The sequence below is a fragment of the Centroberyx gerrardi genome, chromosome 2, assembly GCF_048128805.1.
Source record: "Centroberyx gerrardi isolate f3 chromosome 2, fCenGer3.hap1.cur.20231027, whole genome shotgun sequence".
Taxonomy (NCBI): Eukaryota; Metazoa; Chordata; class Actinopteri; order Beryciformes; family Berycidae; genus Centroberyx; species Centroberyx gerrardi.
In genome coordinates this window covers 17,763,000-17,789,468 of record NC_135998.1, presented here as the reverse complement: position 1 = coordinate 17,789,468, position 26,469 = coordinate 17,763,000, and the positions used below count along the sequence as shown (strand labels likewise).

The 26,469-nt window shown below is 42.2% G+C and overlaps 2 protein-coding genes across 5 annotated transcripts in view; both read left to right on the top strand.

The window, feature by feature from the left end:
* The window catches only part of ass1 (argininosuccinate synthase 1), a 30,239-nt gene extending 21,913 nt beyond the window's left edge, over positions 1-8,326 (top strand). Inside the window, exons 12-15 of the mRNA XM_071896051.2 lie at positions 2,322-2,453; positions 4,490-4,646; positions 7,303-7,368; positions 7,795-8,326. Coding sequence (XP_071752152.2) covers positions 2,322-2,453; positions 4,490-4,646; positions 7,303-7,368; positions 7,795-7,843 — 404 coding nt within the window. The 3' untranslated portion in view covers positions 7,844-8,326. The remainder of the gene's footprint in view (positions 1-2,321; positions 2,454-4,489; positions 4,647-7,302; positions 7,369-7,794) is intronic.
* A 10,693-nt stretch (positions 8,327-19,019) lies between these two features.
* The window catches only part of fubp3 (far upstream element (FUSE) binding protein 3), a 38,495-nt gene continuing 31,045 nt past the window's right edge, over positions 19,020-26,469 (top strand). For 3 of the 4 annotated variants that reach the window (XM_078288302.1, XM_071896048.2, XM_078288301.1), the window contains exon 1: positions 19,023-19,144. In XM_078288302.1, the coding sequence (XP_078144428.1) occupies positions 19,049-19,144 (96 nt within the window). In that variant the 5' untranslated portion in view covers positions 19,023-19,048. Of the gene's footprint in view, positions 19,145-26,469 lie in introns of all 4 variants that reach the window. The other variant, XM_071896047.2, reaches the window with a different exon arrangement.

Genomic DNA, 26,469 nt, shown 5'->3' with positions numbered 1-26,469 from the left:
AAGTAACAAAACGCCCATAGGGGCAGAGGGGGATCAGCTCAGGAAGAATTAATTCCTGTGCTTAACCGCTGCAGGCCTCTAGCACAGCTAGCCGACCCACAGCAACTGATTTAATACCTCAAAACCACTGGGGGTGTTGCCTCTCTAAGCTTAACTAAACTACCGCTGTTTTAGCTTACCCTGATAGCATTTTATTGTTCACTTGTCTCTGTTAAGCTAGCTCTCTTTTGGAGCACTTAAGCCGAATTGGGTTGGAGGGCAGTTTTAACTGATTCATCTGATAGAGCCAGCGGAAATGTCCCTACGTGCCCTCTGTGGCCCTGGATCATCTAAAACCCACAAGCCTCACTAGCTCAGGTTGCCACCTTTTGAGGCTTTAGACGATTAGCAGAAATGCTAAGCTCTGTTTTGGGCAGCCAGCACACATTAAGTAAGTGCTTCTCCGTTTTCAGATCAGGACCCTTGCTGGAATATTTGGGGTCTCACTGATTTGAGCTCAGTTCCTACCAGAGTGGAGGAGATTGAATAGCATTCGTCTGTTAAATCCCTGGGGTAAAAAAAGTTTTGGAGTTGGGAGAACACCACACACTTTGAGAAATTTGGCCACCAAAAGTGCAATCAATGTTCAATTTGGTAGCATGGTATGAATCAAAAGTGTTGACTCTCATTTCAGTGACATTTTTAGATGTGAGGAATGGTCTGTTGACCGAAGGTGGGCAAACTGCATCCACATCTTGGAAAAAAAAAAAAAATGTCACCTCTCACAAAAATGGATGCCATTGATAAAGCTCCTATTTCTGTTCTTTAATCTGTCTTCCAGCATGTTTCCCCCCCCCTCCTCCCTTTGTTCCAGCTGACAGTTGAATGACAGCTTCATTTCTCATGCCATCTACCTCATCTTTTTCCCCTCTCCCCTCCCCCAAGTCCAGAGGGGGTAAATTGCAGGGTAGGCAGAGCCCTGGTCCAGGCTCAAGGCTGGCAGGGGCCTCCTACCCTGTCATTTACCCAGGACAGGCTCATCCATGTTTTGGGAGGGTGAGCACAGTGAAGGCCTGTCTGTCAGGCTGTTTGAGGTGTCTGAGGTGGAGGATGGCTGATGGCTAATAGAGCTGTCTGGTTGTGGTTAGTTTGGATGGATGCGGCTCGCATGTTCGGCTAGGATTGCCACTGATGATGATGGTGCCACTGGTGGTGGTAAATTTTAGGGTTTTATGGAAGGCTAGTTTGAAAGGTTTTTGTTGTTGATGATGTATGCTGGCCCAGTATTTTTGCCAAATATTCTACAGGGATTCAGGTTTTCTGTCTGAGAGTTTGTAGACTATATGAGATCATGCAGATCCGCTAGAAAAATGGAGGTGGAGAGATAAGATAAGATAAGATAAGATAAGATAAGATGGCACTTTATTAATCCCCTTGGGGAAATTCAGGTGCCACAGCAGCAACTGGCAGAACAGTACCAAGGAAAAAACGTACAAGAAGAAAAAAAGTACAAGAAGATAATAAAAGAAGAGGTACTAACATAAAAAAAAAATAGAGGTAATGTACATAATATAAAAACTATAGAGACAGTGCAAAAATGAAAATAAATATTGTGTTGTGTAATTGAGATGGTCAAAAACATACAGGCTAGTGAAGGCGTCTGCATCGCCTGACTGATTTATTAATCACTTTCGATCCAAAATACCAAGGCTATCCCGTTTAATTTACAGGTTATTCAGGCAGGTGGAGCACCTATCTCCATCTCCATCAAACCTAATGACAGTCTACATATTTAACTTTCTACAAAATATGTTCTAAGATTAATTTAATCAATTTCCATTGTCAAGTCACTGCATTAATAGACACCAAAATAAAGCTTGTTCATCAAAAATGTCCTTGACCCCCCAAGCTGGCTACTTTTTCTCTTTGGCCAGCTGCTAGTGTTAGTGCTTGTGGAAAACACTGATAATTTGATCTTATATTGAAGTCACCATCACTTTTGGAGGGGAGGAATGATAAAATGGTACAACAAAAATGCTTTGTTATGTACCATGTCGTAATAAGAAAGGTGCAACAGAATACTGTAAAACCCTAATGGTCACAGCTGTTTTACATGAAAGTGTAGGTTAACTCACCCGACAAAAAATTTCAGTTACAAGATTTTGTTGTATTTTTTTTTTTGCTTTAACCCCTGTTTTCTATGTAGTCTGTTTTATGAAATCTAACAACTTTGTCTCACTTGAATATGGCATGTGCATGTCATGTGCATGAAGTTTGCCTAAAGCACACTGTTTTGTGTGTGTTTTCGTTTGTGTGTGTTCATTCATTTGTTTGTTCGTCAGGGATTTACGAGACTCCAGGAGGCACCATCCTGTTCCAGGCCCATCTCGACATTGAGACCTTCACCATGGACAAAGAGATACGGAGGATCAAACAGGGTCTGGGTATCAAGTTCTCTGAACTCCTCTACAATGGTAAGGCACTCAAATAAACATGTGGATGAAATATAAATTAGTTACTCCGCTTATTCAAATGCATTTGAAAAAATACAGTTTTCCTTCAGTAACTTTGAGTGGCATTGAAATTGAAATTTCTTATACACCTGCACAGTTTGTGTTTCTCTCCCTTTTTCAGTGTTTATCATTTGTATGTGCAAATAAACTAAACCTAAAACTTTCCTTCAGATTGATCCAATTAGCAATTCAAACCAAATGGTCGCATCAGACCCTCTCATCATCTGGCCCACTTGTGTCATTGTATCATGCTAGTTTTAAAAATTCATGTTTTTTTTGTTTTTTTTTAAACCTGTTTAACCAGGAAGTGTCTTGAGATACAATATCTAATTTACATGTCATTTACATCTCATGTGTAACAGAGCAGATAAAATAGATGCAAGACATGATGAACAGATACAAATTTGCCAGTGTCAGTCAGTGTCAGTGTATGGAGAAATTATTTTCTCCACCGCTCATATCTATTTGAGAGTAGATCGTTTCTCTGTTTTTTTCAGGTCATTGCTTATTATTTTGCTGACTTATATTACTTGCTGGAATAGTACATTTCCATTGAATAAGAATCTCATATAAATTGTGATGGGAGTGATTGTGCTCAAGGTCTTAGTCAGACACAAAAATCATCATCCCCATGCAGTATGTATAAATAAGTGAGGAGTCACCATGCTATATGCGTAGGTCTTTGTGCGTTGTGTGTGTGTGTGTGTGTGTGTGTGTGTGTGTGTGTGTGTGTGTGTGTGTGTGTGTGTGTGTGTGTGTGTGTGTGTGAGCCTCCCCTGGCTCAGGTGTCCTAATCCTCCCTGCTGCTCTGTCTCCAGTCCCCTGCACCTTCATCCACATAATAGGATCAGTGCCATTAGAGACTGATTACTAGGCCACTTCAATTATACCCTCCAGAGAAAGAAAGAGTTGGTGAGAGAGAGACAGGCAGACAGAAGAGGGCCTACCGAAAGCAAAGACACACACACACTCAGGGGCGCTGGCTTCAGGAGGGGGGTAGAGATTAAACTCATCGTGGATTTAAATCATTAAAAGCTCTTCAGATACACAGCCAACGCTGCCAAAACCTGTGTAATACAGACAGCTAGCAGTGTGGCTTGTTATGTTAGAAGCCCATCTATCCTGCACTGGTCTCGCATTAGTGCCACAGAATTTCCGTTGGAGTAACTGGAGGGTAGTGCAGTCGCAGTGCACATTTTAAACGTGGAAATTAACTAAACAGCTGCATCTGTATGTCCACCCTTCTGAACCAAACACACCCATACATACAGGATCATTTATCCCCCTCTGAAATATACAGACAGCCTTATGCCAATTCGGAGGCGATGAAAGAAGGGAAGGGACTGCGTCTTTGAACATGGCCAGACGATGAGGTGGAGGTCAGCCATTGATGAGGAGCGGACCCCTGCTGAGTGGGGCGTGCCTGACCCCCTAACATACACACACACACACACACACACACATCCCCTAGCCCATCTGTCTCAAAAGACGTGACAGGCCAGGTCGCCCAAATGGGAGAAGAGAAAGGGGTGTATGAGCTTCACCTGGAGCAGAAATGAGACCAGGGGGATGAGAGAATTTTGGGTTATGGAAGGGGGAGCTGTGGGCGTCACATGTGTCACTTTGAGACCCGCCGCTAATGGAGGATTTAGGAGAGGAGGAGCGTGTATTTGCTCCACTTGTCCGATCCTATATGGTTTGCCATTGTACAATGAACACATTTTATAATAAGCTATTTGTATAGCACTTTAAAAAAAACAACAAAGTTACAAAGGCTTCACATTCAGAATATATATTAAAAATTAAAAATCAGTACTACTTTTTCAGTAGTCATGTAGGTGAGATGTTTGGTTAGGCCATTTTAGGGTTTTTGTCTCATCAATTTTTAATTTCAGGTTGTATTTGTGTTTACATTTGTTTTGTGCACAAAAAGTAAAACCTAAAAACCTACTCTTTGTGTCAAGTTAATATCTTCCCCACTTCCTCGCTCGCCCCAGGTTTCTGGTACAGTCCGGAGTGTGATTTTGTGCGGCACTGCATAGCCAAGTCCCAGGAGAATGTGGAGGGCAAGGTGCAGCTGTCGGTCTTCAAGGGCCAGGTCTACATCCTGGGACGAGAGTCTCCAAAGTCCCTTTACAACGAGGAGCTGGTCAGGTAAGCAGAAGAAGGTGGAGGGAAATAAATAAATGTGTGTATGTGTGTGTGTGTGTGCGTGCGTTAATGTGTGTACACAAAAGCGTGAGTGTACTTGAGAGTGAGAAACCGGCATGTTTTGGTGTGACAGAGGTTGTGCTTGTTTTTACTCGACAGCTGTATGAACGTTTGACTGCCCTGGGCGCAGTACAGCTATCCCACATGTTCGCCAGTTGCTCTGTTGTTAGCAGCAGGTCAGCCGGCCCCATCCTCTTGTGACCTCTACACCAACATACTAAACCGATCCTGCCTCACAAAGACATCAGAGAAGTGTCAAGCTCGGTTCCTGGAGGGCAGCCCCCCCCCCCCCCCCCCCCATCATGGCCTCTTAGCTGTGGAACAGTGGGTTTGTTCAGGAGGCTGACCCCTCATGCCCTCTGGGCAAGCTCAGCACTGACCAAAGTAAAGCCCCTCCATATGCCTCCCCATCTCCCCTTCCATCTCCCCTTCAGTCACACACACACACACACTCCGGTTGTACCCTAGAGTCAGAGAGCTAATGGCATTTTCAGCCAGAGGAGAGAGGTGATTTCACTGGGCTTTTAAGAGGAAAGCGACACGGTGTCATGCTAGTTAAGCAGGTCAGAAAGAGGGAGATGAGGAAACACAGTTAGCCATTCAGTTCTTTAGTCTGGTTTGACAAGCAATAAAGGCAGAAAATAAATCAATAGGCTGACTGTATATTCTGTACACAGTACTTAGATGTCTGTGTGAATATACTGTACTCTTACAATACATTTAGTCTTACAATGCATTTGCCCATATTTATTGTATTTGCTTGTTTTGCCTTTTTTTTGGTCATGTTCTATTTTCAGTAAAACATTTGATAACTAATTGCTCAGTCACTCACCAGCTCAATCACTGACTCAATCACTCAGACACATTCACTCATTCAGGTGCTAAGAAACTCTCATTCATACATAGGTCACTTCTCTCACTGATCAAGGAAGAGTCGTGTTCTCATTCATCCGCACACCTTCCCCGTTACCTTGTTGAGACAAATTTCCGAGGTGGGACGCCACACCAGGGTGGCAGAAGTATTGTGTTGCTACACCACAAAGTCCTCAGGCCCGCAGACAGATGGGGCCCAGTGTTCCCCCATAAAGGAGCCCGGCATCAACCCCCAAACAAACCACTATCACAAATCTGTCGCAATTGCATTCACACATGGACAATATATCGAAATTCAATATATCGCGATGCAAAAATGTGGCAATACGTATGGTGGGGCAGAAAAATGAATCGTAGTATTAGCTCCATTTTATTCTGCTGTAGTAATCACAAATTAGACGTTTTGACCATCACAATTTCACAAGCTCTCCATCCAAATTATATTATTTGGACTTTATAATGATATTTTTAAATTGTTCTTTACATTCTAGAAAGCTAATGCCATTTCTGGAAAGATTTGTCACTCAAACATGATGGCATTATATGCGTAGACGTACACATGTACCTGACGACCTGGAAGCAGTGGTCTTAAAGAATATACACATTCATACTCGCACTCATTTACTTCTACCTGAAGACCTGCCACAGTCACACACACACACACACCAATGTAGGAGTGACCCCCTGTTGGCTCTCCCTGGGCTCCAGTAAACGGTGTCATTAACACAGTGGTGCTACAGCCAGTCACTGCACCCATCTGAGACAGAAATGTCACCCTACTAGCTGTCCGCTGGTTCTGCTCTCAATTAGACTGCAGGGTTTCTTAGAGGACTGCACAAATAAACTCCTACACATGCACACACAAAATATCACATGCTTGCACACACACACACACACACTCACAGACGCACACGGTGACATATTCTTTGAAGCCACTCACTCATAATGGCGTTTAGGTGGTAGGTAGGGAGCCTTGTATTGAGAGTTGATGATTTAGTTGTCGGTCTTTCTTTTCATAGTGTTTATTCTATCATTTGTTGGCAATTTCCTCTGTTGCTAAGTGCTTTTGAAGGATGAGTGCAGACCTTGCATTTGGTGCTGGGGGTGTAGAAAGGGAGGAGGGAGTGTACGAAGCACTGCAGGTAGAAACTGCTGTAATTACAGAGACACTCACACACATTGGGGAGAGGAGATGACTGTGCCACAAGCAGCCTAGACAATAGAGAACGCGCACCAGCACAAGTTATAGATTTACTACTTCCTAGAAGAAGGGGATAAAATGAAAGACAGAAACACCAGGTTACAAAGTCATCCTTCTTCCTCCGCTTAGCTTGGAGTTGATACGATTGGGTTGTTTTAAAATGGGTTATGTGTTGTTGTGTGTCTGTGTGCGCGGGTGCATTTTGATTCTCTGCTATTGATTCTCTCTTATTCAGGGACAAACAATGCTAAGAAGAGCATTCAGAGAGAAATTGATTGAAACATTATTTCCAAAGAGCAGATTATAAACGATCCAATTATCCCTGTAGTTGATGAGGCTCCATGTCTCTTGTATTTACTGCACTGATACCAAACGTCTCAATCATTTTATTACCAGGAAACCCTGTAACTTTTTTTTCCTCAAGTTTTGCTTTTGTTCCTTTTTGTTTTCATCTAAGCATAAACTTGAGCGATGGACTTTCTGTTGATCCTCCTACCTCTTTGTTGTCTCCTTTTCTCGCTCCAGCATGGATGTACAAGGAGACTATGATCCATGTGATGCATCTGGATTCATCAAGATCAACGCTGTCAGGTCAGTAGAGCTTAGACCTTTACTGTGTGCTTGACCTTTACAATAGTGCCTAAAACTCTTATGAAGTCTTATGAATCCCCATTAGCTGTACACAAAGGTGTCAGCTGTTCTTCCTGTGGTCCCACTAAAACACCTTATACATCCAAAACATATGCACAAAGTTTAAAACCAGGATACAATAAAATAAAAAATTAGGACCATTTTGTCATGGGCCACAGCATGAAAGACAAGCAGAAATATTAATAAGATAAGTCACATTTGTACAGTAAACAATGATTCTTACATATCAAAAGGACAAGCTCAAACAAAACAAAAGTGTGAATGAAATTAGCGATGGATTGTCTATTTAAAAAATGGCTTTGTCCTAATACATATGTTTGATACCTACCCTTCTTATTCTTTTCCCCTCACGTTTCTCTTCCACAGGCTAAGGGAGCACCACCGCCTGCAGGGATTATCCAGCACCAAGAAGTAAAGTGAAGTGAAATGAAGTGAAGAACTGTGAACTCCTCATCCTCTCCTTGCTCTCTTTCTCCACTTCCCGTCTTAAGCAGCAGTAGGTTTAGACCAGCAAGCCTCCATATTGTCTACCTCTTGCCTTATTGTCTTCTGTTAGTTTCATAGATAGACATGCACCATCCAGGTACCTAACATGCTACCACACCCCAGTTGTAAAACCTTACATTTCACCTCCTGCCAAGAGATGAGAAGGACAAAATATGTGAAACCTGACAAGACAAACATGATGACAGTTCACCAAAAATGCACTTGGTGTACTGATGATCTTTAAATATGTTTTGGATGGGCATTATCGTAGGAGTATGTATCCCTAAGTCTGTTATATCCTCTATTTTTCTGCTTCTCTATGTGCATTATTAGGTCAATACTTAATACAATAATGGGTAAAAATTTTAACTAGGAGCTCTTGGTTACAATAATAAAAAAACACTGAATTTTATTTTGCGTTCTCAGCTCTTTTCTTTTACTGTATTTGTTGACAGAATTAATTATAGGGAAAGGACATGAGTCTTTATCACCAGTTTACATGCAGAAACCATGGTAACACGCATCAATCTGTGAATCTGTGAGTCTGATGGTGATTAATAGTTGACGCCTTTGGCACAGAGCCTGTCTATTTATTAATGCCTGGCTGTTTAACTCTTCGAACATCATGAGCGCTGCCCCGTGAAGATCTGGGGCCATGGAGGACACTGTATCATATTTATAATATGTAGATGAAGCCGGGAGCATTGCAGGAGTTTGGCACAGGCTAAAGTCAACCTGGTGGCTCGCTGATAGCCAGTGGAGCAGAAGTGATGAGGCTATTTCTGAGCTCAAATGGCACAAGTCAGGTGGAAGGAAAGCCAATTGGCCACATATGTATATTTCCCTGCTCGACGTGGGGCCTCGAGGCTTGGAGAAAGGAGGATCGAGGGGAGAGGGAGAGGCATTTTGAGACAAAGACTAAATGTGCTGTGATTCATTATTACTCGTTTTAAAAAAAGAGTTTTACCTATGGGCCATGGATAAAAAAAAATCAGTTAATATAACGAAATATAGCACCTCAGGCTTAAATGCTTTTACTAGTACATTAACTAATATAAAGAAAAAGAAAATCCCTGTTTTATAAAAATTGGAATTTTTAATTTTTAAAATTTTAAATTGGACGTAACTAAACTAACTAAATCACAATTTCAAAGGCAGCTACACAGACAAGTCATATTATGTTGAATGCCAATTAAGAAAATGTGTCGGCTTTAAAAGAGGTCTGACAATCACAACCACTTTTAGATGATTTTTCAAAGGCAACCAACAGAGTTCCAAAGGGGCAAAATAGTCTGTGCCCAAACTGCAGACAAACTGCACTGACAAGAGGAACAGTGGTTGCAAATCAAAGCTCAACAACAGGGCTAGATGCACATTTAACAGGATAGTTACTGAACACAACAAAACTACAGTCTTAAAAACTACCACAGAATTGAACCGACACCTCTGTGACACCGTCTCAACAATAACTGTTCTTAAGCTCCACAAAGCTGGTATTTATTGCAGGGCTGCCAAAGGCTAATGAGCAAAGATGCATCACCTGGTGTAAGGAGCACAAAACCTGAACCCCTGAGCAATGGAAAAAGGTAAAATGGTCCGATGAGTCATCTTTCATCCAGGTTTACATTTGGAGAAAGCCAAAGGATTCCTTTGACCAATGACTGTTGCCAACTGTTAAACATGGTAGTGGATCTGTAATGGTATGGGCAGCCATCTTGTGAGAGTCAGTAGGTCTGATGATTGCTCTGCATGGTCGAATAACGCCAAAGGAAGATGAGTCCGTTTTACAGGACCAGGTGCAGCCTGTGGTGCAAACACTGCTCCCTCATGACAGTCACAATCTGAGATGACAATGCCCCCAAGAAATTCAAGAATGGTTTCATGAACACCAGGAGGAAAACAAACCTTGTCAATGACCAGATCTAAACATCAATGAACCTCCATGCGAAGTTAGATGTGATTTCCACCAGTTTCAGCCCTCAAAGAAACAGAGGCTTTCCTCCTCCTCCAAATCCCACTACAGAGTTCAGGACTTGTACGACAGCATTTCAATTGAAAGGAGGGGGACCCTGCTCCTTATTAGGTACTTGATATGCATATGTTGTATGTCCCCCCCCCCCCCCCCCTGTATATTTTAATATGCTCCAAACTGTATCACTGTCACCCTTGACAATCTGCAGGACTCACCAGCTCACCCCGGCTCTTGCTGTGCATATCCCTCCACCACTGAAAGGTGTCAGTCCCGCTTTGAGGCGCTGGGCGAGGTCCGGGCCTCATGGTGGAGTCGCGCAGGCAGAGGAGACCCCCTGCCAGGTCTAATGGGCAATGAGGGCTCCTCAGACCCTTTCAGTCCTGCGAGAGCCCCTCAGCCCCCGCTCAATTACACGGCAGGCGTCTCAGTCTTTGCCTGGTCAATTACCAGCCAGCCCCTGCATTTACTGGCGTTCACATACAGGTTGCAAGATAATCAGCATCCAAAATTGCCCGGTTAGAATGAAGGGATGGATGGAGAGGTATTCAGATTAGTCAGTCAAGCTGAAGGGGAGGTAGGAGGGATGGGGACAGCTATCAATCTCAATCTGGCTTCAGTGGTTGGAGGGGGAGGATTGTGGTGACCTTTCAACTTTCTTGGTTTCTGGACAGATATGATCCTGGGAAATGTTGACTGATGTGATAGGTGTATTGTGCGGTGTGGGTGAGTGTGGGTGTGTTTTAGAGAGAGAGAGAAGGACGGATTCTGTATGTGAGCTCCGTTGTGATTTAAAAGTGAGCTCATTTTGCCTTAAATGTAGACCTCTTCAGTCAAAGATCCCGTGTGTGTGTTTGTGTGTGAGCGCCTGGATACACATCCTCCACCCCACTCGCCTACCGCATCTCATATTCCAGCCACTCATCCCCCTCCCCCCTACCTGTCTACCCAGTCAGCCAGGTATGAAAACTGGCTGACACCTGACCAAGGGAATTAATCATCCTTGACCCCGCACCAATTACCCCTCATTACCCACTCTGTGTCTGCCTCTCCGGGGAGAGCAGTGTAACAATAGTGCAACATGAAAGTCAGTGGCGTCACAGGATGGAGCCCTAATGGACGCTCCTGTGTGACCGCGCCTCCTCGGGAGCCCCAGTCGAATAACCTTCAAGTCCTTGTCACTCTCTTACAGCACACGCACAAAGGAGGCTATTGTTCAGGGTTGCTGTGACCTCTTGAGACAGAGAGCCGAGGGCCGCTGGCGACAAGAGGGCAGCCGTGCCTCCAAACTGATGATGTGGGGCCCGGGGTTTACGGGAAATAGTGAAAGCACTGGATCTGAAGGTGTGGATCTTTGTTTAAGACGTTTCAGGCTATTCATATTCTCCTCTCCTTTACTCAACCACTCTATATCTGTCTCTTTCTCTCAATTCAACAAGAGAATAACAACAACATTTGTTTTAGGCGTTTTCAATATATATTTCTCTAGGTGGAAGTTGCATATTGCTGTCATTGGGGGGAGAACCTCATCTTCAAAATGCCAACTTTTAAGGAACTAAGAAAAACAGCTTTATTTTTAGCTTGATGACAATGCATTTTTATGTTTATTCAATGAGTTTTGCAAGGGTTGTGGTACTTTCTCAACGCATGCAGGACCTTGTAATCCTTCAATATAAGTTAAAATCACCAAAATTGGAGTTTCACTTGGCAATATTCATTTGGGAAAGAAGGAAATAACGGAACAAAGCGCATCAGAGCGGCTCCTGTCTCTGACCCATCAGAATATTTCACAGTCATTCAATCCCTGCTCCTCGTCTACCTGTCTGTCCCGTGTTCGCTGACCTCTCCTCTCTTAAACGGGCGGCCACACAATGAGACAGGAACAATGACTGCGGGGGGGGGTCAATTACCACCAATTAGAAGCCGAAGTGGTTCCCCTTCATTATGGTTTGTGTGTAACCCAAGCCCAGGGAGCCGTATGGAGGCCCTATTGTAACGTCAGTCCCCCCTGTGTCTGGTCCTCACCCTGGGAGCCGGGCCTGGCCTTCACCTGCCTCCATGGTTTCCCAGGTACACAGCGGGCTGCAGCGGGTGGCGGAGCATGAACAGCGAGGTTTGACCCTCCAGAGGTTTCCGAATCCAACATACACTGCAGATCCTTCACAAATTTTCTGCATTACACACATCAACACCTCAGATCACAGGATGCTCTCTGTCCACGTCTTCCTCATATTTCCGTCTTGGGAATTAAAGATTTAGTTTTTACTCACTCTCCTGTTTTTGCCATTAGCACCAGCACAGGTCGGTATGCCTGTATGAAGAGCACTTAGCAAATATCTGAATAAACTGTCAATGCAGCAAAATATAAATATTGCTTTTTTTTTTTTTTTCTTTCCTTGCGATTACAGTTAATGCTGCTTTACTTAGCCAGTGAAGGGTTAATGGAATCGTCCCCTGAGGTTTGTGCAGAAAGCTAATGGGCCTGGAAAAGAAGATGAGGTCACTCTCACTGCTGAGAGACAATGAGAGATTTACAACAGGCCAAGACACCACGCTGATAGCTTTAGTGTACTAGTTATATTTATTATTTATATTTATACTTTTTTATATTTACTGGTAATACTGTGTAGAGTACAGCCATTGGATAAACAGTCAGAATAATAATCAGAGGAAGAACGCTTAGATGCTTAGAAGACAGTCTCAAGTCTCAAGTCTGTGTATCTGATGCACCAAAGTTGTCCTGGTGTGACTGGATTTGACTGTGAAATTCATGCTGAGCAAACAACAACCACTGAAAACCAAAACTATATCAGCCAAAAGGGAAGTAGAAATTTACAGAATTTGTTGGTTGTTTTCATTAGTTGAGAAATACTGTGGAAAAGATTGTCAATTTTCCACATAGTGCATAAACGCAACCGATTCATGTTGTAATAGATAAAAATGACCATTCATACTCTATTGAAACTTGATATACTGCTAGAGCATCACGCGACCATCTGTGAGGAGCCATCAGAATCAAGTGGGATACACTTTGCCTTCCAGGCTAGCTAACATCCATGGATCCTGTGTGTGTGTGTGATTTGCTCCTTGATGTCGAAGCCTATTTTCTAGTGTCAAAGGACACCCATACGGTGATGTCCTTAAGATCTATAGACAGATGGGGGGCCATTACGGTCAAAGCCCCTGGCTTTGTTTGGCCTGAGCCAGTGATGAAATATTGATGGAAAAATAGAAATATTTTGCCTGCTGCTCAATGTTGCCCATCTAAAAGGGTTAATGAGTGTGAAGACTTCCCTGTCTCCTGTTACAGCAATATGTAGTTCAACTACCACTAACATTGACTAGACTGAAGTCTCTAGTCTCTGTGGGGTTAACGATAATCGATAACCTTTTACGATGCCAGATTAAGTTACGCTATTACCATTGGTCTAATACTTGGGTAGAATATTACTATATTGGGTTGAAAGTTTTGAAGTTGTCAATCTTTAAAAAGAACCTTTTGTAAATCACACAAGTATAAACTTTGGTCCTTTCTGGTGTTTGTCTTGGTCATTAGTGAAATGGTAAATATGTGTCATTAAATTTGTCATACTGTAAACATTTATTGTAAAATCTTGAATCAATCCTGATACTGTAATCATTATTTCTTGTACATTTGGGAACTCTAGGTCTGTTCTCTTATAGGAAATGTATGTGAAGCTGCACTTTTCTCTGTATTTATTTTCTACATCCCCTCACCAAACAGCCCATCAGTTCAACAACGCAGCACTGAAGTTCACCTGTTTCTCCATTTCTTGTACTTGCATATCCTCCATACATTCTCCCACAAGGTATCGATATCCTTTTATACCAAAAGACTCACCGCACAGTCCAGACCCACATGTACTGAACCTGCTTTCGGCCATTTGGCTTAGTCAGCAGTGTTTCTGTGAGCTATATATGGCTGTTCATTCTTGTGAGGCCAGATCCACGTGCCTGAGTAAACAAGGATGTCAGTCTGCTGCTGGTCTGTGGAGAGATCCTTGACTCTCGGCCAGCTGTTCTGACCTGTTGAGCCTGATATATAAGTTGCTCTTTCCTTCAGTATACAATGCTGGGAGCCCACATGTACACGCATTAATCACAGTTAGATTACAATCTGTGGTATGTGTTTTGCAACTTTATTACAGGCCCTTTTGACCTACTGAAAGTCCTGTTTCTTATGTCTTTTATGCATCTTATAAATTCTTATTTTCTTCCGCAGTCTCTCCCATAACCAGCTGTATCACAAAACCACCTCCACCGTTACACCCTCCTCCACTTCCCAGATCCCCGGGGGCGGTAGTAATGCAGCATGTTTATCTCAAATCAATAGATTTATCTCCTTCCCTTGCCAGGGACTTGGCTCTTGCCCCGGCCATCCCTCTCCCCCCTGTCTGCTCTCCCAGGAGCCTACTGGTGGGGTTTGTTTGCTGGCACACACTCATTATGTCCTTCGATCTGTTGCTCTGCTAGGTGCTGAATGGATGAGGGGCCCATCAGGCTCAAGGTGGCTCTCCTGGTAGCTCAGTCTGCCTCGCCCTCAGCGGATCCCTCCCATGGTCTAAATGTTTAATGGCGCTGGTTATTTGGTTGTTATGGTGTGTGTTATGATGGATAGTAATGCGATATATGTTTTTTCAGTGATGTGTGAACTGCACCAGAGGGTATGGAGGCCTTTTGGGTTGGGTGTTTACTTGGCCTGCATCACAGGGCCTAGCAAGTATGCTCTGAAATCATAGCTCAAGTCATTTCTGGGAAATATATTTCAGCAGTCATTTTGTGCCACAGTGCCTTCAGTGTAGATTCTAATAGCCACTAGATGGCAATAAATGAAGTGCGTCTAGTGTTACTATTGTTGGAGTCCAAGATCTGTGGCCTCCTTGGTGTGTGTGAGGTGATGAAGCCATGTTGTTCTGCTTCATGTGACTTTCAGTGTCACGCCACCTTAAAGAGGATCCATCTATACTCTTGGGTTGAGCGTTACTTGCCACTTTGCACCTGAGTGAGGATGGGTGACACACACACACACACACAGCAGTAGGTGAGGATTTGATCTTGCAAACAGATTTAAAACCAGCAGAGTACATCAAAGATAGTCCATTCCTCTCTCGAAACCCCCTAAGCTGTGGTTTTAAAGTGCTGAAAGGAATCACAACACTGGTTGCTTTGGATGAATAAAAAAGGCTCTGTCCATCTCCCAAACTCTGCCTGCTGATATGCTTTTATTTCTGTCATACCTGGTGTTTGGATTTGAACGGCGCCTCATGTCATTTTTAAGAACTCTTTCGATGGCTTGTTCAGCGGTGACAGCAGAAGAATTACCTGCAAAAACACTCTTTGTCAGCTCGCAGTGCAAAGAGCTCACAAACAAGACCATTTAGCTATTATTTCCTCTCAGTCGCAGATACACACTGCAGAGTGAACATTTTTCAAGAAAAATGGGCGACTGTGGGAGAGGAGGAGAATAGGACAGGTGGAGAGAGAGAGGCCAGGGGAGAGGGATGGAGGAAAGAGAGGGGGGGGGGGGGGATTATTGGAGCCAGGGAGGGGTCATGGTGTCCCAGTAGAGAGAAATAGTGGAAAACATCCGTAATTTTCACTGCGGGATCCCATGTAATTGAGTCATTTAAAATACAGATACAGAGCTGAATCAAAGCAAAGTGGCTTGTGATGGAGGAGGAGGTAACTGCGAAGAAAAAAGCAAGAGAGGAGAAAACAAGGAGGTAGAAGTGTATGTCTCCTATTATTGGACAAAGCTGGTCTGTTTTCCTTTTTTCATCCATCAATCTGCTGTTTCAAGGCAGGATGCTACCTGTCAGAGATTTTTCTTTTATTTGTCCTTTATGGTAAACTTTCACCTGCCATGATACTACTGCGTCTCCAAACATCAAACTGATACTCGTTGCAGTCAATGTATTACGTACTTTTTTCTCAGTCTTCCGATGAGTATCATACTTGAGCGAAGGATCTTTTTTATCCTAATATTTGCCTTTGAAGTTTCAAGTTGGTTTTTTTTAATGTCATATATTTATGTGTTCATTTCACAGAAAGGGTTTCAAACCAACTTAGCAAACTGCTGATTTACATATTTACTGTTGATTTTCATATTTATCTTCCTGAATGATCTGATCACAGATTTACAGAAAAACAAACTAACATTTAGATAAATCTGAAAGTACAAAATATAATAATATATGGAAAACTTGCACAGCAATATGAGGACAAAAATGCTTGTCACTAGCTCTCTCTGTGTGTTTGTGTTTGTGTGTGTGTGTGTGTGTGAGAGAGAGAGAGCGAGAGAGAGAGAGAGAGAGAAGGAACAAGAACTTGCATTAAAACAGTGTAAAACAGTTTACAGACTATACACGTAATGTCTAGTGATATTAGTGATATATAGCGTTATCATGTGATTCATTTCAGTTTGAGCCATGACTTAAGTTCAGACTTAGTAAGAGCAGAAGTGTATCGTCATATTTTGTTCAGGATGGTGTTTCACCGGTGTGTCACTAACTTTTAGTGACTGCCTCTCTCTCCACAGACAATGTGTTTTTGAATGAAAGCTGCGCTCGGATATCTAAGAGGTCTCTGGATGAAACCGTATCCCTGTTCTGTATCCTGCCTTTAGAAATGTGCGTCCATAGCAGAACCGTGGCAATTATGAAGCAATTACAGTTTCATGTGGCCTGTTCTTTGGAGCGAGAGGAGAGGGGAGGAGGTAAAAAAAAAAAAAAAAAAAAAAGCTCAGTAGTTAAAAAGAATAAGTGTGCCAATATTGATGTTCCACTTCTCCACACTAACCCAAAGGAAAGATCGGTCCAGCTGGGCATGTATTCCACTTTCCTACCCACAGAAAAACGTCTAATCTTTACTCACAATGAATGAAAAAAACAACCAATTATACAGCACACACACACACACACACTGCTGATTTCTTAAACTTCTGAACAAGGTGCCATTTTCCGTATCTGATCCGCTGGCTATTCTTGAGAGACCGAATACTTTGCTGAACTCCGGCTCGGCCTCCACACCACAGTGAACCATGGGAACAAGAGTCTATTCTCTGCTAGACAATGACTGGGAGGAAGCTGTATCAATGACACTTGATCAGTCTGGTGCGGTAACCACAGCTCCACACCCCACCCCTCACGTACACACACACACACACACACACACACACACACACACCACTCTGTTCTACTTTTGACTCTACTCCCACTGCTTGATTGGCAGGACTCCAGAGACCCACACCTGCTTTGACTGCCCTTACTTTTTTGGGCTGTTTGAGCGGGTGGGGGCTGAATTTTTAATGATTGTCTGTCTGTCTGTCTGTCTGTGTGTGTGTGTGTGTGTGTGTGTGTTCTTGCATCCACGTTCATGTATGCATGTCTGACAGTGTGCGAGCGCCCGACTTCCCCCTTTGATGCCAGAAGTCTAACATCATTTCCCAGCCACCTCTGGGTCTGAATACATTGGACAGCACATGGTAGCAATATGTTTGCCCGGGCCAGATCAGACTTCAGTCATGCTAAATTGGAGGTCTTCATTTAGAGGTGCTGGTCTGCATGGGAACGGCCCCCTGCTCCCACTTAATTTCTCCTCTTCTTTTTGGGAGGTGATAACATGCCCGGGGGCTGACGAGGCAGGGAAATTGATATCTCTACGGGTGTCTGTGAGACGGACAGCAGAGCGGGGGAATGTCAATCTGCTTGTCTGAGAGACGAGAGCAATCAGCCGGCTGTGTGAGCATGTTGCACACCGGCCTGTACACAGAATCAGACATTTTAGGGTAAAGAACTGGAAAATATCCTCACAAATTCATCTTTATCTCATGGCTCATGCAAGTCTTCTTATATCACTAACTTTAATATGATAAAAAAACACATTTTGGACCTAACAAATCTGGGCATTTGATATTACTATGCACCATTCAACAGTCATCATATCACCGTCATTCATTATTCACCATTAAATTATCCTATGTGCACTTGTCAAGAAGAAAGGCCCATGCTTGGAAGTAAGTACCCTTTAATCCGATAAGCATCCCATCCCTGTCTACCAGACACTCAGACACATAGCTTGAATAACTTTGGCCATCTGAACCGTTTCTAACTCTGATGTATCCACTGGACCACCCCTTTCATTTTAGCCCCCTCATACCGGCCGGCTGTGCTCATTGAGGTTTGGATACAATTTATGGAGCAGGAACTGTTTTGCATAAACAGTTTGGAAATTTGCAGCAATTTGACTCTCTTCTGCCTAGCTGCTGGCATTTTCCAGATGTGCAACAATAGATGTTTCCACATGTGCGGCAAGGGAGAAATCCAATATTCTTCAGTTTTCATTTCGTTCTGTCAGCCAGGAATTGTTTGATTCTGACAAGACAGATTACAATGTTAGAACTACAAGTCAACTTAAAATATCCATGTGGCTCTGTAGAGGGAGCTATAAAGTATAGGTTAGGGCTGTTGTTTGTTTATCCACTAAATACTTATTTGTATGGACTTGTGTCCAGAGAGCAATGAAATAAATGAAAGTTAAGTTAGTCATAGGATACTCAGAGGAACACATGAGGGCACATGGGTGCAGCAGGGTGTCACAGTGAACAGGGAGACCACCTTTGCAAGACTTGGGTTCAAGCCCCCATGTCACCAAGCCTCCGCCCTGCTGAAGTGTCCTTGAGCAATAAGACACTGAACCAGAGGCAGGAGTGCTGCTGTATGGTTGACCTGCACTCTGACCCTGTGGAGGGAAGGAAGGTGAAAAGATAATTTTCAATAAAGTCTCGATCACAAATTACATAAGCAACTTCAATGTAAACAGTTGAAGACTTTTCAAGCAGACTGGATACCAATTTAATTGTGAAGTGAAATTATTAAAAAAAAAAAAAAAAAAAAATCAATCACACCTCTTTTTATTTGTGGTCAAAATGTAAGTGTTTTTATGTAGGCCTATTGCATGATTCACCACCAACGCTGCTCTTCTGAGTGAACAAGTCAGAGTCTCGCGATATTTCAATGCGGTAGAGTCAACGCTCTTTGATCAGCTCGCGAGATCATCTGGCTCACGAAGCTAGGGCTTGGCACGTGTGCTGTTTTTTTTTTTTTTTTTTTTTTTTTAAGTGTGGCTCTGAGCTGCCGAGTGCGGATGATGATGATGGCGGAGCTGGTTCAGGGACAGGCCTCGGTGGCTCAGCCTGGAACGAAAGATGACTTCGCAGACGCTTTACGCCGGGTGCGACAGGTAATGCTTTCCAGCAAAGACGAGTCTTATGCTTTCGGACGACAAACGAGGCCTTTCCATGTGTTGTAGCAGAGCATTTCGGGCCAGAGCACCCCAGACCCCCCTACCCGAAACACTCCTCATGCACACAGCTCGCTAGCAAGCTAAATAGCCACAAGCTCCCAGGGAGCTGAGGCTGCATTGCTGTGCGGACAGATTAGAGTCTACGGGCCACAAGACGCCGAACCAACAGTACCAAAACTGTCAGGATGACCGGCCAAAACATGTCTGACGTATAAAATAAAGGCCTGGCATAATGTCGAAGTTTGTGAAACTTTAGTAAGTCGACACGGGCAACTAACTGCAACCTGTTGTTAAGTCACAGCAGAAGTTGTAGTTAGCTTAGCTTGCTACTAACCCAAGTTGATACCTTCAAGCTTGACTGGCACTGTAAGCCTAACATTAGTTCAGGGATGAAGCCAGGCGACCAGCTGCCTGCTGACACACGCTGTCAAAAAGTTGGCTTGCTCGTTTGAGGAAAGACCTAAAACTGTCTGTTGCCACAGTTAAAATGACACGCTGGGAACTTGTACGCTAACCTGGAATGCTAAATTTGCTTACTGCCATCTTTGACTTGCTTGGAAGCTAGTGTGTGTAGCCTAGCTCGGGCGTAGTGACAAAAAAAGTAGTTGATAATCGAGCTGGTGTTAGCTAGCAAGGTTGCTACCAAGTGTCCTAAGCAGGCAGCATTGGAGTTAGGCCATGTAATGGTAACGTCATCTGTTCAAATAAGCCCACCCCCTTGTTTAGCACACTTGGGTTTTTCCGTTAACGGGAAAATAGCAGTAAAAGACACATTTAAAAACCTGTGCATTGCTCAGCTCACCGTTTTAACCGATATTGCATGTAGTGAGTTGGTCAAAGTAGTGATCATTAAGTCTGTCACACTGTAGAGGTGTGTGATTTCTCTGATAGTGGATCTGGATCCAACTGGAAAATAGGTGACTGGAGTCATGAGTTTGTATAGTGGAGCCTGCTACACTGCTCTGTTTGTCTATTATGTGCATTATGGCCTACTTGTAAACCATAACTTATCTCTTCAAATTATTTAAATCCTTATTTTGTATGATTGTCAATACATTTCTAACATACCTTAATAGCTCAAGGACTTAATTCGCATGGTCAACACATTTAAATATATGGCATTCCCTGGACAGGCGCAGTTTAGCCCTTTTTGAATACGCCCACATAAGCAAATGGCATAAGCACATGTCTAGGTTCCTCTGGTGTCTGTTTCATAATGCCTTTGAAGCCCCCCCCCCCTTCCCTCCTCCACTGTCTCAGCTGTGTGCTCATGCGGCGTTCACGTCATCTCAGATTTACTGTAAATACCAGCTGCCAACTGGGGAAAAACGTTCACGTCAGCCTCCTAGCGGCAATTGCAAGTAGGATATTTCACGAATTGCGCAAGTGTGTCGGCACAGGTGGCAAACGCTGCAGCGGCTCCACTGATCCCGGCAGTCCAAGATGATAAAAATCAGAATTATCAGTTATAGTAATACAATCAACAAAAGAGAATGATTTCTGCAGATTTTAAATTAATTTTACAAATAGAAATTACATCCCGTTCTTTCGCTTCTTCCAATATGACGTGAACACGACATTAGCCTGAGAGTTGGGAACTCGTAGCCTTGTACTGATGCTTTGTTACATTAGTGTGTGTGGCGTTCGTTTCCCCTCCCGATACAGTTGTAGCAGTCACCTAGCCCTCCCCGCTCAGGACCAGTTGGCGAAGGGGAAAAGACGTTTATGTCTCTTTAAGTTGCACGGGGTGAAAAAACAACTTCATACAATTGCACTGCAGTAAACCGCAAATTAGTTGCTGAGCTTTTCGTTGTTAAAGCAATATTCCACTTAGTTTTAACATGGTGGTTATTCGGCACTTGGCCGCCATGAAAACCATAATATAAACTACTCACCAAGATCGGATGCAGCTGGGAAGAGTTTGTAGTAGTTTGAATGAGGCCATGAAAATAGCCTGAAAACTAACATTTAACAAGTTTGTGAACAGATTCAACAACAGATCCCACTTTTAAGACAATAAAGCAGTCATTGGTTGGTTGGCATTTTGCATTTCTATTCTTCATTTACACTAAAATTAGTATTTAAAGGATACAGCTGGTGTTTTTAAATACATTTCTTATCGTCACCAAATCCTATGAAAATAACAAAATCAACAATGCGTTTGCTCTACTCCCATTACTTTCCGACTTACCAAGTTCCCTTTTTAGCCTTCAAACCGGAAGTCATTGGCTCCAATTGTAAGCTAAAAACCTTTTAAATACAGCTCACAAAGACATAGTTTCAATTTTAACAATCGCTATCTGTGGAGACATGGCTTTATTGGGCATTGGCTACATGGATGAGACTTGTTAGCAAAACAAATTCGTTGCTGAATTTGTTATTTTCATAGGATTTGTTTGACGGTAAGAAATGCATTAAACACCAGCCGTATCCTTTAAAAATAAAAGTAGATCTGGTATCCCAAACAGGAACTGTCTCTCCTAAATAGTATTCCTCTGCTATGTTCTCTTCTATCAATAAAAATGCTATTTGGCGAAATTATGTTCTAAAACGTTCAACCAACAGTCAATTGAAAACTATAGCGGGATATGTTGTTGAATCTGTTCACAAATGTCAGTTTTCAGTCTATTATCGTGGCTCATTCAAATGAATGGGAAGTAAAAATCCGAACGCTACAAACTCGTCCAGCTGCATCTGATCTTGGTGAGTAGTTTATATTCTGGTTTTCATGGCGGTCAAGTGCCGAATAACCCCTATGTTAAAACTAAGTGGAATATTGCTTTAAATTAGCCTGGTTCCAGACTCCTGAATCACGACCCGCCCACTCTTCAGATTTGGTCGAGCGATTCAGGGTCTGGTGTTGCTCTATTCAAAGGCGATTTCTCGATCGGAAAAAACGTTCGGGCCTTTGTGGGCGGGACTAAAGTTTGAACCGTTCATGCAATGGTTTTTCATTGCCGTTTTGGCATAATAATATTTGTTGGAAATCATTCCTGAACCAATATATTGTCTTTGCAAAGATGATATTTTTGTCAAAAACTACCAACATTTTTGGTAAAGTTAGTAAATATGGCCAGCATCACTGTAACTGAAAATAACGTCAGAGCGGCCGGATATGTCAGTCACTAGTGATTGGTTCAGGGAAAATCAACACCCCCCCCACCCCCCCACCCCCCCACCCCCCACACACACACACACACACACACACACACACAGAAATCGGCTAACATGGAGGCAATGTCAGACTGAATAATGGAGTGGAAACGAAATGGCGTTCAGTCTGAATATCAGGCTAGCTTTAAACCATCATCAAAGCAAACAGAAGCAAGGCTCACCAACTAAACATATGAATGTAAATAAATAAATCAAATTGAGCCAATCACACCATCAGCAGTCAAATAGATTAGCCAGTTATTAGGACTACTCAATATAAGGTAACAGTTAGGGCTGCAACGGTACAGTGTTTTTCACGGCAAGATTAAAAAAAAAAATAATAATAAATTCTACCATAGTGAACAGCATCCCATTCCCCCTAACTGAGACCATGTAGATTTGCCCAAATGGAATTCTGGTGTCGGGTATGGACACTTCTCCACCCACAGGAAGTGACAAATCTAAAAAATATAGCGAAATACAAACTGTCTCTTAAACAGCAGCAAGCGAGGCCTCCCTCCAGAGAAAACTGGTTTCACAAACGTTGGATCTCTTGCATCTTTTGTCCCTTTATTATGCTTTGGTATAAAGCGGTCACAGACTGGTCTGGTAGGTAAACATGAGTGTGCTCTTTACTCATGTCACGTCACATGATATATGGGTATTGTAGTTTTTCAAACGGTTACCTCTCACTGCCAATTGGAGCCGCCATCGTGCAAAGTTTCCCAGTGCAGCTTTAAAGTTAATTGCCTAGAGTTAACTTAAATGACTCAGACCAAACCGAACAATTATTTGATTTCATGACATTAACAATATTGCTCAACCCATTGCTTATTGTGGTAAAACATTGAAGTTAGTTATATAGTTATTAGTAGCAGTTATTAAGTTGGCCTGCTGTTTTCCAATGGCTTTCCAAGTACAGTCGTGGAATTGAGCTTTCTGATTTAAAAAAAAAAAAAAAAAGAATAAAAATTGCGGCAGGACATTTGCTTTTCAGTTATGACAGGTACAAAACATTGCAGCATCTGTTGCCTCTGTTTGCTTGTCTTCTCATGTGACTTGCTGCTCTCAAATACCTTGGCTAGCAGTGTCTAATGCTGCTTTCACTGCTGCTTGTAAGTTCCTACTTTTGAGTTTGGAAGTTAAATTACAAACGTTGCACATTCAAGTGCTTTTGGTCAGAAATTATCCTGTAACAAAAGCATATTATTTTATTGTTTAGTGGCTGTAGTTTAATTTTAGAAATCAAGGAGCAGCAGCAGATTGAAGAGTCCTAGAATTTATTCTGAAACTCCCTGTAAAAAAAGGGTGGAATTTTGAAAATGCAACTTAAACAACTCAAATAAAATCAAATTTAAACAATGTCTTCTGTAAACATCTTTGATCATATATGTACATAAATGGAGGAAAATTTGAATGTCTGTCCTATAGGAGCTTTTAACACTAGCCAAAATGTTAACATGCAGTTACTAGCCACTGCTAGATACCAGTCACCTAAGGTTCCTCATTGTGCAAATCAGATGTGTTAACAAGATTGTGATGGTAAGCTGGCCTGATGCTATTGGCTAGCAAGCTAACTAACAAGGTTACCTAATGTACCTAACCCCAAAACCAATCATCAGTGATGTATCGAAATGAGTCCCAAGCTAAAAAAAAATTGGCACAGAAATTAACCATGTCTATTCCATGTGTTCTTTCAAGAGTTTCACTATAAGACTCAGACTGCCAATCAGTTACAGGTTTAGGTGTGTGTAATTTTACCTACAGTAAATGGCAGAAGTCTACAGACCATTTCAAATGTTCTAGATGTCGAGTTGTTGGCAAGTGTTGAACTGTGTATGTCTGAGTTTGCAGTGGTAGTAAGCTTTAGGGGCCAGGTGAGTGCTCTGTTTGATTACTTTATGCCTGTACCTGAGTTTAGCTGATTGACATATTTAGGCTGTATACTGTCGGTTATAGCGCCCCAAAGTGCTATTATTATTATTATTATTATTTTGCCTGTGCAAGCTTTATATAGGTCTCTTAATATAAAGAAATCACTCTCATGGTGTGCTGGGGTAATGTATACCTACAGCCAGTATCCACGTTAGTAGGTAGCCTACTCCTAGTCCAACAGGTTTTCAAGAAAATTATCAAAATTTTAAAAAGGTGTTCTCATATTTTTTAGCAACAACATTTTAACAGAGCCAAAAATGTCATATCATTGAATCTGCGTTTGTGAGTCAAATGATATGGGTGCAAGGATTCCTGGATAATGTTATGTGGGGTTGGGCCGGTTTGCGGTTTAACCGGTTTGATGTGGTGTACAAGCTTACATTGGTTTACTTTTCAACACACCGGCTGTACCGGCATTTCTCATTATGAGCTGGTCTGCGTAAAGGTGTCTGCCAACATACTTGTACATAGCGCTCGCATGTGGGCTAGAGGAAGGGCAGAGAGCTATTGACAAAAAATCTAATTGCAATTATTTGACACAATATTACAATTGCGATTTAATTTTTCTTGTCATAAATTTACTTTAAGATTGTTTAAAGAAAAGTGATTTTGTTTAAAAAAAATAACAATACATGTCAGTGAGCAGGATTTACTGAGTTTGAGTATGATGAAAGGTTTTCAACAATTGAACTTGATTCATGGACCAGAGATTACCTGGATCTTAAACACCTGGTTCAGAAATCCATTTGCACGCCCCTCTCTCTCTCTTAAGCAGTTAATTGCAGCCTCTGCGATTTGGAAATTGCAGAAGTTCATATTGCAATTTCAAATGTTTTATTTTTTTTATCGATTAATTGTTCAGCTGTACAGTGCCTGTACATCTTTAAGCTTGAAGAGTCTAGCTCTATGCCAGTGTTGTCACTGGGCTGCACAAATTAAGTAAGTAATCCCATCATCTGATAAATAGCACAGGATTTCTATTATGAATACCTACATACCATGCATTAAAATAGTCTTTGAGACCAAGTGGCCTCGAACAGCTCTAGAAATAATAACAAGCTTGAAGTCAGGAGTCGGTGTTTCGGCTGCACCCAGTCCCACCACTGGTGCACGTGTCTTGGGTGCCCAGGACTTGGCATCAGTCTTTGTTGACACTCTTAACTTTTTTTTCATGTTTGAACAAATAATGCTCAAAAGCTTGACGTAAAAATTTAGATGCTTAGTACTACTTAATATGTAGTAAGTAATGTGTTGCTGATAATTTGGACGGTAATGTTTTTACTAGGGCTGTAGAAGTTTGCTACTTTTGTTCTATGCACTCACTAAGCGAAGATGTTTTTGCATGAGGCCTTTAATGGACACAAAGACAGCAGTCCAGACCCATAATATTCAAAAAACATGCTAACTAGCCAGACTATTGCTAACTAATGACTTACAAACATGAAATAACATGGTGGATTCTGACTTTCAGTTAGACAAAACAAACAAAGCTGATGGTGTTCACAAATTGGGTGTAGCCTAGCATTTTCCATTAGTTTACCTTTTCTTTTTTTAAACAAGAAGAGCAAATAACATGCAAGCTTGTCAAAATGACATCTTGCATTTCAACATTTCAGTTCATCACATTGTCCTGGACATGTTGCAAGGTTATTGAGTGGATTATTAAGATGATGTTGTGTGGGCCATTTCATTGGTTTACTAGTCCTGTTTACACACTGTTCAGCCCAGTTGATCAAATACTTATGATAAAGGTGTAAATGAACTACCCAGCAGTACGCATAGCCAAATCTTGATTTTCTACATCTTGAAACAAGAAAGAACAGTAGTAGAGTAGATGGTAAACTTTGGTCTGAGGGAAACCAGGGGAAATAACTTTTCCTAGAGACAATAATTTATTTATATTTTTTATTTTTTTTACTATCAGGTAGACTTGGTTCAGGTTGATATATTTCAGTAACTTGAATACAGAAATCTAAATACAGAAATAAGAATACAGGGTGGTTTTTAGCTCCAAATAACATTTTGGGGACGGCACTGTCATACAAACAGACTGCATGATTGTCAGATGAATTGTGTTGCCTCATGCTGTCCTGCATAGCACTTGCAAAATATGCATTACAGGACAACATGTGGCAACATGTGCATTCACATTATAGACTTCCTGTGAAGATTGG